Source organism: Sinocyclocheilus rhinocerous, unplaced genomic scaffold (assembly GCF_001515625.1).
Source record: "Sinocyclocheilus rhinocerous isolate Xijiao unplaced genomic scaffold, SAMN03320098_v1.1 scaffold1730, whole genome shotgun sequence".
Classification (NCBI taxonomy): Eukaryota; Metazoa; Chordata; class Actinopteri; order Cypriniformes; family Cyprinidae; genus Sinocyclocheilus; species Sinocyclocheilus rhinocerous.
The window spans coordinates 682,665-696,352 of NW_015634043.1; the positions used below are offsets into that span (position 1 = coordinate 682,665).

The 13,688-nt window shown below is 36.9% G+C and overlaps 1 protein-coding gene across 1 annotated transcript in view; it reads left to right on the forward strand.

The window, feature by feature from the left end:
• LOC107745334 (tubulin polyglutamylase TTLL7-like) overlaps window positions 1–13,688 on the forward strand; it is a 109,475-nt gene that overhangs the window by 38,269 nt on the left and 57,518 nt on the right. Inside the window, exons 4-9 of the mRNA XM_016559201.1 lie at window positions 1,646–1,767; window positions 2,922–2,989; window positions 3,111–3,269; window positions 6,069–6,285; window positions 6,970–7,134; window positions 8,484–8,642. Of these exons, the coding sequence (XP_016414687.1) occupies window positions 1,646–1,767; window positions 2,922–2,989; window positions 3,111–3,269; window positions 6,069–6,285; window positions 6,970–7,134; window positions 8,484–8,642 (890 nt within the window). The remainder of the gene's footprint in view (window positions 1–1,645; window positions 1,768–2,921; window positions 2,990–3,110; window positions 3,270–6,068; window positions 6,286–6,969; window positions 7,135–8,483; window positions 8,643–13,688) is intronic.

The following is a 13,688-nucleotide window of genomic DNA, read 5'->3' on the forward strand; positions in this document are numbered from 1 at the left end:
GTTTTTCCCTCCCCACCTGCTCCATGACCCAGTTTTCCCTCATGTGCAATTATGTTTATTGCTCCCAGGTGTTTCTCGTCATCCCCTCGTCATGTCATGTGTATTTAAAGTGTTTCCTGTTCTGAGTTCTTCGTTTGGTAAGTAAAATACTCTTGTTTTAAGAATATTTTACTTACCCCACTGGCAGATAATTTTACTTGTTTTAAGCAAAATGCACTTAATTTAGATTTCCCCCCCTGGAAACAAGACTAAATATCTTAAGTCAATTGGCTTATCTAGTAAAAGTATCTTGATTTAAGAATTTTTAGATATTTTGACTAGAAACAAGACAAAAATACTATGTAAGATAAGCCATTTTTTGCAGTGTAAGCATTTTAAGCTCATTTTGAGTACAAAGTATGTGCTTTCTGTAAATGTTATTGTTTAGTTGATTTATTTATTTTGATTAATTCATATTTTGGTGTACTTTCAAGGGTTTCACACACTTTAAGAAGTGTGTCAATAATGTCTGCATTCAAGGGCTTTGATATTCAGTTTTCCAGTGTAGGTGAAACTCTCTTCTGTCGGAGTACAACAAGAAACCTGTTCTTGTTCAACTTCCCACAACTCCTGTCTTACCCTCACTGATTGGACAAACCTCCGGTTCCATCTAATAAGCATCCCTGTTACATAACATATAGCTATAGCTATATATATATATATATATATATATATATATATGTATATGTGACCCTGGACCACAAAACAGTCTTGTGTCAATTTTTCGAAATTGAGATTTCTACATCATCTGAAAGCTGAATAAATATGAAAATCTGGAATCTGAGGGTGCAAAAAAATCTAAATATTGAGAAAATCATCTTTAAAGTTATATATATATATTGTTCCCCGTAATGCAAAGATGTGTTCTGTGTAAACAGCCCCTAAAAACGGTTTTCTTTCAGGGATTGATTCAAATTAACAATTTGTACGGCAAACCTATTTTATTTTTGAAAATCTAAACTGTCTCTTGGCTTCTGAAGCTAAGAAAGAAAGTTTACTTTTTACATGTAAATACTTAGTATTCCAAAGAAATAGTAGAAAAACACAATTAAATACAATTGGACACTTTTTTTTCTTCTTCTTCTTCTTCTTCTTTTTTTTTTACGTGTACGTGTTTGGGATACTTCTAATTGAGTAAGATTTTGAAACCCTCCCATATTTGAATTTAGTGTAAGTGTAATGCTTTAGAGTAATTCTCTTAATTAACAATCATATAATTATTTAACAGGCATGGGAAGTTTTTAAGCTTTGGTTTAACTGGATTTCAGTGTAAGCCACACCAATTTAGTTTTATCCAGTAATGCTGATGTTTATGAAAAAATCATGATCATAACATTACCAGTTGCTACAAATGAGTAACGTTTCTTGGAAAGATAATGTCATGCAGACATTATTTTCTTAAAGCATTTGGGTTGAAGCAAAAGCATAAGTCAAGCATAATTATCGTTAAAGCATGATTTTTTTTATTTCAAGAAAAGAATGAGGATTTCTGTTGTTAAATTCTACTAATGAAGTCAGTTGTTTGTGTCCATTCAGTCATGGAAATAAAAATACGATCCAGTATTGTCAATGCATATTAAATGAAACTAATTTGATTTATTTGCAGTTCGTATTGTCATTGAGGAGATGATCTTTCATAAAGCCAGAGATGATGATGAGATGGCCAATCTCATCTGGAACGACTCTTCCGTGCAACATGAGAAAATCGCTGAGCTCAGGAACTATCAGGTATTGTGATTTTCCTTTCAGTTCAAAGAAAGAAAGAAAGAAAGAAAGAAAAAAGTTAAAAACAAACATGTTGCTAAAGTCTCCTTTTATTTTCCATGGCTTTAAGATATGTGACCTTTACCGTGGCTTATACTCATTTTCCTAAAACCCTTCATAGCAATTTGTGGTTTAATCATCAGAAGTCACGGAATGTACTGTATATAACCTTCATGGCTAAAGTACAGCACAGTAGTAAACTATCAACTGAGGTCACCTGAGATCAGCAAATTTGTCAGGAAGAGATTTGAAACAAAGTCCTTTTAAGTGAAGTCAGTTCAATCACCTTTTTAAGTGTGTAACAATCTACAACAAAAATAGAGAGATTGTTTGCATTAATTAAGCAAATATTTACTTTATACAATAATAATTTCTCGCTAAAAATTAAATCAGTTGTTCAAAAACATATACTGTATGTACACACAAACTGAACAACAAACGCAGCTTTCGGATACCTTTTTTTTTTTTAGCCTCGGCTTGCTTTCATAAAGCAACTCTGCATGTCTGACTAATATTTCCTGTCACGTATCACAAGATTACTGTACAGTTGCAAAGAAAATTGCCCCAAACAATTGGCTTAGATGCTTTGCTTCATATAACACTTTTCATAAAGTTGTGTTTTGTTACTTTTATTTTTGGAAAAGCACGCTGTGCTTTCACACCTACTAAAATGTTTGTTCTACAGTTTTTTTTCTTGCTTTCCTGTGATTGGCTCGGCTGCCAAGCTACAGGTCATATGAGTCAAATTAATGGCCCTGTTCAGCCTCATTTGCTCAAAGGATACAGAAAAACTCTCCACCCCCTCCCTTCCTCTTTGCATTCAAAGCAATTCATTCATCTGTCAGTACCTACAACTACATGGGCTCTGATGCAGAACCAATTACCTTGGCCCTTAGAGTCAAAATTGATCGTCTTTTTTTGTTTTAAATTAAAAACAATGTGGGGAACTAAATAGGGGTTAAGAAAGGTCTGACAACCACCTTTTGTTTTGAGTCTGTAATTGGACATAAATGTCAAAATATTATAGTCTCAGTTCAAGACTTGGGCTCTAATGTTGTGTTTTTCCTCTCAAAGGTGAATAACTGAGTGCCCTCTAACAGTGTGATTATTTTCCTCAGAGGATAAACCATTTCCCGGGAATGGGTGAGATCTGTCGGAAAGACTGCTTGGCAAGGAACATGGCCAAGTGAGTTTGAAAACATGATACCATATAAGATACATGACTGATTACAGCTGCCCTCCAGCCAAGGAAAGTGGACTTAAGCTCTTTGTTTTCGTTAATTTTAATATCCTCTTGCTTTCCTTAGAATGATTAAAAGTCAGCCTCAGGAATATAGCTTCATCCCCAAAACCTGGATCTTCCCAGCCGAATGCACGCAGTTCCAGAATTATGTAAAGGAGTTGAAACGAAAACGTAAGCAGAAAACGTTCATCGTTAAGCCTGCGAATGGAGCCATGGGCCATGGGTAAGTTACAGCAGACTGGAAATTGCGCATCCTGTTTTGCTGTGTTGTTCTGGAATATTTCTCAAAATATAGGTTATTTGTCATTTTCCCAGGGCAGCATACTGCTACAAAAGTGGCAAAGATTTCCCAGTAAAATGTTGCTATTTCAAAATGTTCTATGCCTGACATCATTCATAGCTGAAACTAGTACAGGAGCTGCATGGAGTTCCAACCATATGTGTATTTGGATGCAATTTGAGCTTCGGTTGCATTGAAATATTTGAACTTTTGCGGTTAGACTTACTGTATGTGAGGTGAGATTTAACAATAGTTTTTCCACTAAAACTTTACTCTTTAATCTATTTTTGTAAAATGTTCAGTTATGAATAATTGACTGTATGTAATATTGTGCCACCGCAAGCACTAATTCTTATTGCAAATTTGAAACTAAACTGTAGCCTTAATAATAACCCTAACACCAACCCTTTATCTTAATGCTTAAACCTTATACCTAAGCTGAAGGTGTACAGCAGCAGATGGGGCACTAGATTTATTTATGACTGCCTTTTATCTGTTCATAAATTAATATTTCTATGGTCATACGCTACAGCAAGCCGGTACTTATTAAAATGAGAAGTCATCAAAGGTTGAGTTATTGTGCCGCATTTAACAAGTGAAAGAAGATCGTCTGCTAGGCTGGAGATTAAATTTGAAAAAGCGTAGCGTGAGGAGCCATGGGCCATGGGTAAGTTACAGCAGACTGGAAATTGCGCATCCTGTTTTGCTGTGTTGTTCTGGAATATTTCTCAAAATAGAGGTTATTTGTCATTTTCCCATGGGCAGCATACTGCTACAAAAGTGGCAAAGATTTCCCAGTAAAATGTTGCTATTTCAAAATGTTCTATGCCTGACATACCAGAAGTCATTCATTCATAGCTGAAACTAGTACAGGAGCTGCATGGAGTTCCAACCATATGTGTATTTGGATGCAATTTGAGCTTCGGTTGCATTGAAATATTTGAACTTTTGCGGTTAGACTTACTGTATGTGAGGTGAGATTTAACAATAGTTTTTCCACTAAAACTTTACTCTTTAATCTATTTTTGTAAAATGTTCAGTTATGAATAATTGACTGTATGTAATATTGTGCCACCGCAAGCACTAATTCTTATTGCAAATTTGAAACTAAACTGTAGCCTTAATGTAGCCCTAACACCAACCCTTTATCTTAATGCTTAAACCTTATACCTAAGCTGAAGGTGTAGAGCAGCAGATGGGGCACTAGATTTATTTATGACTGCCTTTTATCTGTTCATAAATTAATATTTCTATGGTCATACGCTACAGCAAGCCGGTACTTATTAAAATGAGAAGTCATCAAAGGTTGAGTTATTGTGCCGCATTTAACAAGTGAAAGAAGATCGTCTGCTAGGCTGGAGATTAAATTTGAAAAAGCGTAGCGTGACGCAGGAAATTAAGTTATATGTTCCTATGTAATTTATTTTTCAGGCCGAAAAACGAAATGAATATTGTTTGTGTCTAAGCAGAGGCTTGTTAAAAACTGTGGAGGGCTAAAAGACGAGATCCCCACTGGTGCCAAATTAAACAGTCAGCCAAAGTGGGTTTTGATTACCTGCCATCAGCCCTCATCAATCATGTCATGCAATTCAAACAACCCCATTATCCTCTACAACATCACACAACACAAGCTACTGGACGCTAAACACACACCTGAGCCAGCGGACGCCAAGCGCAGGACTAGAGACTGTGTGCCAATACGGTGGAGATAAGGAAGATTGGCTGGTGGGCTGCTTTTGGCTGAGCACCAAATTCACGTACTCTGAACTCCCTTCACAATAGCAGAAGCAATTAATATTTCATTTTTAATTATAAATTAAATGTTTATATATTAAACAAAACACCTTTTAGCGATAGATGTGGCATTTCTCATTGAAAACAGAATGCATTTGAAGTGTAATAAATCCTGGAAACCCCTCAAGAGCCACTTATTACGCTAGTAGAAATGAGACTCAATCACGGTAAATCATTTTTAATTGTTTTAATTGAGCAACTCAGTGTTGTGTTGGTCTTTTTGTGGCCCTTGTTCTTGTTTGGTCATTTTCTGCAATTTTGTTCTCGTACTAAACAAACAACCGTAAATGAGTCAAATGTATCACGAGTCACAGGAGAATCTTTCGTAACAACGCAATTCTAGAGAACATTCAGCTGTGTTTTATTAGTGCTGAACCTCTGCATCTAATTGCAGCAAGAGCAAGCAGACTAATTCTTTTGCAATATTTATCAGCTGACATAGCTAACAAATGAACTGTGATGATCGAGATCTCCTTCAACAGCTTGTGGTCTTTGGAAAGTTGACGTCTCAGGTAAACGCTGAGGTCGCATGGAAACCGGACGAAAAGAAACATGCAACCAATTAGGTTAATGCAGACCAATGGCCGTATATTTTACTGTCAAAGCTGGTTTTTCTAAGGCCCCTTTGTTTGTTAAACATCCAAGCTTCACTTATTCATGTGTTTGGTACTGGTAAACGCATCGTCGTCTGTATACTATAACAGCCAAGAGCTGGAGATCTGTTCAAGCTCAGAACCAAAGGAAATAAATGATGGCAGGGCTTGAAACAGACCCAAGACGTCTGGTCCTATTAACCTAGGCCTAGTCAGGGTCCAGGGACCAGCGATAGAGACAGCACCTTAATAAACTCGCTCTATCTGACACACTTCAGCTTTGGATTTTTAACCAACAATAAAATATGCAGCACATTTTTGGGATGTGCGCTGAATCTTATCCATTTTCTCCCAGGATATCTCTGATTCGCAATTATGAAAAGCTCCCGGTGCAGGATCACTTCATTGTGCAGGAATACTTAGACAAACCCTTCCTCATGGAGGGCTACAAGTTTGACCTGAGATTCTACATTCTTGTTACTTCCTGTGATCCACTACGTGTCTTCCTCTACAACGACGGCCTGGTGCGAATGGGTACAGAGAAATACCACACGCCAAACGAGTCCAACTTGGTGAGTTTGCATATGATAACATGTAAGTGGCGTGAAAATTTTAATTCTGTGTAGTAAATGGATTTAAAGTCAACACGACATCAAAATAAACTCAGTTCCATTAATGGGCTGAAACCTCCACTCTATAAAACTGTCATATAAACACTTTTCACAATTCAGTCAATTCCCGATGGATACAAGCAATTGCAAATGCTGTTTCATATTGACGCTCTTATACGTAAATGAGATAACAGACATTAATAAGAGTAAACACCATATGTAATTGTAATGAATATGAGTGTATTGCTGCAGTTACATTTTAGCATGTTGTCAAGTTGTCACATTATGAAGTATGCATAATTCAACCACATGTAAAATGATTCATATGCAAATTGCTACACTGTAAATTTAATATAAAATAATTATTGTTTAAAATGTTGCATTGTAAATCTTTGTGAAACCATTCATACGTAAACTGCCACAAAACTAAATCTTCATAAAACCATTTTTTTGGCATTGTAACAGGTTTACTTTGTTGTAAATCTTCGTAAAACCATTGTTGTGTAAAATGTCGCATTACATATATTCATAGAATATTCTTATGTAAATGTTTGCATTGTAAACTATCAATTATTTGGACCATAAATGTGACAATTCGTATAATAATTGATGTACGCTCTTATGGACCTTATTTTTTTTCCTCAGAACCAGCTCTACATGCACTTGACCAACTACTCCGTAAACAAACACAACGAGAACTTTGAGCGAGATGAAACCGTGGACAAAGGCAGCAAGCGCTCTATTGGTTGGTTCACAGAGTTCCTTCGAACCAATGATTACGACGTGGCCAAATTCTGGGGCGATGTTTCAGTGAGTTGTTGCTTCTTCAATAACTTTCAGTCTAGGGCTGCATGATACAATGTTCGATAATGAGACACAATGAAAGATTATGTAATTGGAATTTTTAGCTTCTCGCACCATGACAAATGTGTGAAGTTAATAGAAGTTCTACAAAAATGTAAAAACTTCTAAAAATGTGTTTTCATGCTTGTCTTTATGCATATGATGTCATCGGTTCACACGCGTATCAGAAAACATTGCACACCCAGTCCTTTCTCCACATTTCCATTAACTACAGAATAATGGCTTTAATTTCATATTGCAATGCATATCATGACCCTGATGATAAGCTTGTCGAGATGTGCCGTATTTTTTTAGAATTCGATAGATCACGCAGCCCTACATTAACCAGCCTCCTTGGCTCCAGTTTCTCAATTGTATCAAATTTTACTTTCAAAAACGAATCTGTTTCCTGTCAGAGTGTTACCAGTGTGACAGCTCTGCCCTTATCTTTCCCCTGTTTCTGTTTGCCGTCTCTTCCTCCTCGCTGTCCACTTCTCTCTTTTGATCTAATTGTAATTCTTTCATCTTTTCAAATGGAGAGCTCGTCCACTCATTGCACAACTGTATTTATTGACTCCTTTGCCAAGCATTCACAAGTGTTACATTTTACCCAGTGTGCACCTTCTCTGTAATCCAGTGCCTCTTTATTGGCCGGCCTTATTTATTGAAGTAATTTCTCAGAATCAGACTCTACTGATAACTAATGTTAAATTCTCATTTATATGTCAGAACAGATACTCATGAACATTTTCAGTTTAGCTGAGGACGAACACACACACACACACACACACACACACACACACACACATACATACTTCTTTCTCTTCTCTGTGGAGGATGCATGCTGGGATCTAACCTGCTTTTCCCAGGAACTGCACGTTTGGGGTCCACGGGATGCTCAGCAAACGTCCCGCCGGTTATCTGCCCCTCATACTTTAACACAGCCTCTGTTTAATCATGCAGGGAGACCGCTGGCCTGCCAGACCTCTGATAAGAGAGTACAGCAGCTGATACAGACCGTCTGTTCCTGTCTTCCTACGATCTGCCCCTGTCTTCCCGTAGCGTGCTGTCAGTCTTTGACCTTGCATGTCTCGTCAGTGAGCTGGGATGTTAATGAGTCCCTCATACGGGCTGTTTGCACATGCAATGAGATTTCATGAGCATGTCCTCACTGAGAGTTAACACAATGTCATGCATTTCTTGTGATTGGAGCAATTCAATTCACAACGTTCAATTGTGAATGCACTGATTGGAGTTGTTTAAATTTGTTGTGTGGTCTTATATAACAAATGCGTGTTTTGTGCATGTGTTCGCAGGAGCTGGTGGTGAAGACCCTGATAGTGGCCGAACCACATGTGCTCCACGCCTACCGCATGTGCCGCCCGGGCCAGCCACCAGGGAGCGCCAGCATCTGCTTTGAAGTTCTGGGATTTGACATAATCCTCGACCGCAAGCTCAAGCCCTGGCTGCTCGAGGTCTGTTTTCACCTTCTGTCCTCAATCAGTTCACTTCTTGATCCGCCACACTTGATATAAAGTATGCAGTTCACATCTGAGTGTCCTCACTTGTAGAAAGTAGGAAGGCCATTTGTATATGCTATATACTATGTACATTTATCTCGTCATATTTTGGTCAATGGTATGTTTTAATTCAAATTACTGATAGACTTTTGACAGGAATGAAGATGAGGATGTGAGGAATATAATAACAGTGTGTTCAATGCACTGTACTGCTGTTTTAACAACATACCGATTGTTAATCTGATGAAGTATCTTTCCCCGTTGAAAAATCCAGCATATGCTGGTTAGGTATGTTTTGAAACATGGCTGCTGGTTTGAGCTGGTTTAAGCTGGTCATGTGCTGGTCATGTGTTGGTCCTCCAGCTCATGACCAGCTAAGGACCAGCTTAAACCAGCTCAGACCAGCTTAAGCCAGCTCAAACCAGCAGCCATGCTTCAAAACATACCTAACCAGCATATGCTGGATTTTTCAACAGGGTTCTAAAACAAACCTTCGGTAGACAAAAACTTCATAAAACACTTTTAAAGGGGTCACGACATGAGAAATCAAATTTACCTTGATCTTTTGGCATATATGAGGTCTTTGTACCATTAAAACATCCTGGAAGTTTCATAGCTTAAAATGTCCTCCTCATTATAAACAAAGCATTTATTTATTCAAGCCAATGTGATGTGCAAGATGACATCACCCAGGCACAACAGAGCCTCCAGAGCAAGACATCGACGAATAGTCATCTTCTCACCATAGGCCCCGCCCACTGGCGCCAAACGGCTAGGGATGGGCGATATCTTATTGTTTGCGATATACTGGTAACAATTCTCACCACGATAAGAATTAGTCTTCCCGCGATAATAACGATAAAGTCTAGTTGTTGACATATTTCTGTGTGCGACAGTGCGGAGCGACATTGCGGAAGGCAGATGGTAACATAGTTGAGTGTTTGAAATAACTTCTTTTTTTGACCAGACGTGGTTTCACATTACAGAATGATAGTATTATATACAGTGATAAAGGCTATGTCGATTAACATTGCATTAAATATACTTTCCTTATAAAAAATACACAAGATTGCTTGAAGAACACAGATAAGCCATATATTTTGTGCAATCATGTTTATTGTCTTCAAGTTTCATCAGTTAAAATTTCTCTATCTCTGTTGTTCATTTTATTCAGCGATAACTGGATTGTCCATATTAGGGATTTCCTGGAGCGTCATCAGTAGTATTACTCCTGCTATGCATATGTGGAGTTTCTGCGCAAGGGCGCCCTCCAGCTTCCAGTATGAATTAAACAGTCATTACATTACATGTGTACTCAGTAATGCTAAAAATAGGAAAGATGATACTTTTCTCTAAAGAAACAGGATTCCCCGAATTATCATCATTGATATCGTTATCGCAGTAAATACCAGAAATATCGTGATATATTTTTAAGCCCAAATCGCCCATCCCTACTAACGGTTGACACTTGATTACGCTGAATGTGTGTCGCGTTGTGTTGCAAAAGCAAATAGACTGCCGCTGTCTACACTAGATACAGTATACATTCACTTTCTGACACAGTCCACGCGCTTGAGTCTGTCATCAGGACAAATGGAGTGAAAGAACGTTGGCTTCGACGCGTTTGGTTTAACAGCTCGTTCACGTCTTTGTACAGATATCAGAAGGTTTCCAGCGTAAGCAACAAGTGAATAGTTTATTTTTAATGGCATCCCGGATCATGTCAGAGGATTGTTCGGAGTATTTTTTTGTAAATGAGGCACAGTGTCATGGAGAGTTCACAAAGAAACATTTGTTGAGAGATGAAGCGGTACTAGATCTGACTGCAGCTGCCTCACAAAATGTAAGTAAATGATTTCATAATGCTTTGTCCGGAAATGACCGTTTTATTTTGATCATATTGTCAGAACAATCACATGCAATAGCGAGGAGGCGTTGATAGTGTTTCCTATGCAATGACGTTAGCCAATCATAACAGTGTCCGATTACGGAGAGGCCTTAAAGGACCCGGCCCTTAAAACAGGTCGTTTTAGAGAGAGGTTCAGAATGAGGGTTGAAAATAATAATTTTTTCACATATTTATTTGTTTTTTTTTTGTGTGTGCAAAAACTTTATTAACATTATAAAGTAAAGTAAACCTCAGGGAACATATAAAAATAATTTTAAACATCCCCCTTAAAATGGTTTAATTAATAAAAAACCTAAGATCTAGAATTGTGTCGTATTGCGTCTGATTAGGACGTGATGTAACGCTGTATTATAGGAACATCTGGTTTGTTAGCACTAAATGTGTTAGCAGTAGTTTTGTGTTAGCTCGTTGCTAAGCTTTTACTCGAAATAAACTTAAAGGTACACACATGGCACACATTAATATTGGATAAAATACAAATTTTTTAACAAAACTATTTTTGGCTCGGCAGGTTTTGTAACAAAGATATAGAGTGGGAATGATTGCTGGACATCCCTGATTTAATTTTGTGGAAATGGGAATAGGATGCATTCGCCTTGGTCTTGCTAAAGATGTCTTGGGTTTTGCGTCCTTTTGTTCAACTTTTCACCATTTAAGGCAAAACATTCCATGTAATCCAGCTAAACGAGGGACTCCCACTGAAAGATGATCTAAAGAGGCAGCTGTTTGTGTGTTTGAAAACAGTTGCTTCCTCAGATTCTGGGGTTTGGCATTTTTTTTGTTCTGTTTCTCCTTTTCATTTCCTTTTGCTGTGGTGTTCTGTAATGTTGGATGACAGTCATCTAAACAACATTTTCCAGCCGTTCCCAGCATGCACATCTTTTAACTCAACAAACATAAAGTGATTGTGCTGACTATGCCGATTCACCATGTGCTTTTCATGGTTATTGCTTAATTAAAAACATTTAAAAAATGTATAGCAACTATCAGTTTTGGTGAATTGTAAAGACACCAAACATTTATAACTCATCCGACATTTAAACCTTTATTCACAGGGTGAATCATTGTCTTGAATCATGGTTGAATCTGTTTAATTTTGTTTTGATTTTACAAGAAGAATAAAAGTTGCTATCACAATGTTGTTTTAGCATCAACAGCCAGTCTTCAGAATCATTCTGATATGCTTATTTGGTGCTCAAGAAACATTCTTTTATTATTATTATTATTATAAATATTTAAATCATTTTTTGCTGCTTAATGTTTTTGTGGAATCTGTGATACACTACCTTTCATATTTTTTGTTCAACAAGGATGCATTACATTGATCAAAAGTGACTTTTATAATATTACAAAATATTTCTATTTCAAATAACTGCTGTTCTTTTGAACTTTCTATTCATTGAAGAATCCTGAAAAATGTATCACGATTTATACAATTAAGCAGCAAAAACTGTTTTAAACATTGATAATAACGACCATTATATTTAATATGTAATATAACCATTATTTTTAATATAAGAACCCTAATATTTTGCAATATTACTGTTTTTACTGTATATTTAATCAAATACGTGTGCTCACTTCTTAAAAAACACTGAAAAAAAATCATACTTATTTTTATCTTTTTTACTAGTAATGTACACATTTTGTTAACCCTTTTTTCTTATTTAGCATTATATGGTATTTAAGCATTATTTTTAACGTTTAAACAATCACCAAGGTTGATCGCATGCCAAAGGGGAAGACTAATGAAGATATAGAATTTGTAGGGCTTTCAATTTAAGCTGTAATAAGTCAAAATATTCTTTGTCTGGTTTTGATATCATTGAACAATAAGCTGACCACAGCAATCCATTCTGCAAACCATTATTATCATTCTGTCAGACAAAGAGCCTGTTTGCATGTTTTTGTGTTTTGTCTGCAGTATTTTCCCATGATGTCTTAAGCTGCTGGGACGCATCATGCAGGCCATGTTTTTACGATGGTGTGTCAGGTGAAAAGTGTTTTCTTCTGCCTGACTGTTTGAGTACATGAATGTGTTCTTTTTTTGCTCATTTGTCATTTTTGCTCAGTAAAAGTGATTTTGATAAAGCATGTTGACTGCAGACTCCCCAAAACGTGGTACTTTGAGTTTAGAATTAAATTCCTTATTATGGAATGTATAGACTGGCCAAGGGGCATGATTGAATACATGCTTTTTAAAAGCATTATATTTATGTAATAGATTTTTCTCTGTTATATTGGCAGCCCTGCAAATTTTGGAACACTTTTGGCTTGAGGAAAATGGCCACCATGTGTGTTTTAACATCTGAAGTGAGGTTCCTGCACAACAGCAAGGATAAATGCTTTAATAGCAGCGTATTCAGGACTGACTTTCAGCATAAACACTGGGCTGAGTTTGCTTACACCAGAGCAAGAGCAGACTCTCTCCCCTCTTTCCTCCGTTTGACAGACACGCTGCAGAAATGTAGGTCAGGACTGTGAGTTAAGACGGTTAGGATGCAGGAATGCTGGCGCGCGTTCATGTGGGGTAACGTGCCGTTTGCTAGCCCAGAAAGTTCCATGTCAGGTTTTCTGGATCGCCCACACTTCTGTGTGGCAGTTAAAGCATGACCTAAATCTTTTAACCCAAACTTCTGGCTGCAGCTTCCATCTTACTAACCCATTCTAGAATGTAAAATGCCTTGGGATTATTATTATTTTATTTTATTTATTTATTAATTATTTTTTTTGTTAAATCCTCAGAATAGTTTGATCTTTTATTAGAAACTGGAAATTTTTCACATTTTACTTTGAGGCTTTTTGGCACTGAAAGGGGATTTTATTAAGGGAATGAAAAACTGGATTCAAACCTACAACTCCCATGTGGGCATCACAAGAGTACGGTGCATATGTGGTTACTGCTAAGCCATGGCTCTGAAAGAAAAGTTAAAAAAAAGTATTTTATTATTATTTTAAGTCAAATCATTGGGGAAGTTTGTTTCATGGTTCAGATTTTTTCTTTTTCTTTGCTCTCTCTCTCTCTTTTTTTTTTAATTGAGACATTTTAGAGAGGAGATATTTTAAGGTATTAGGATTAGGTTTCAGGTTGG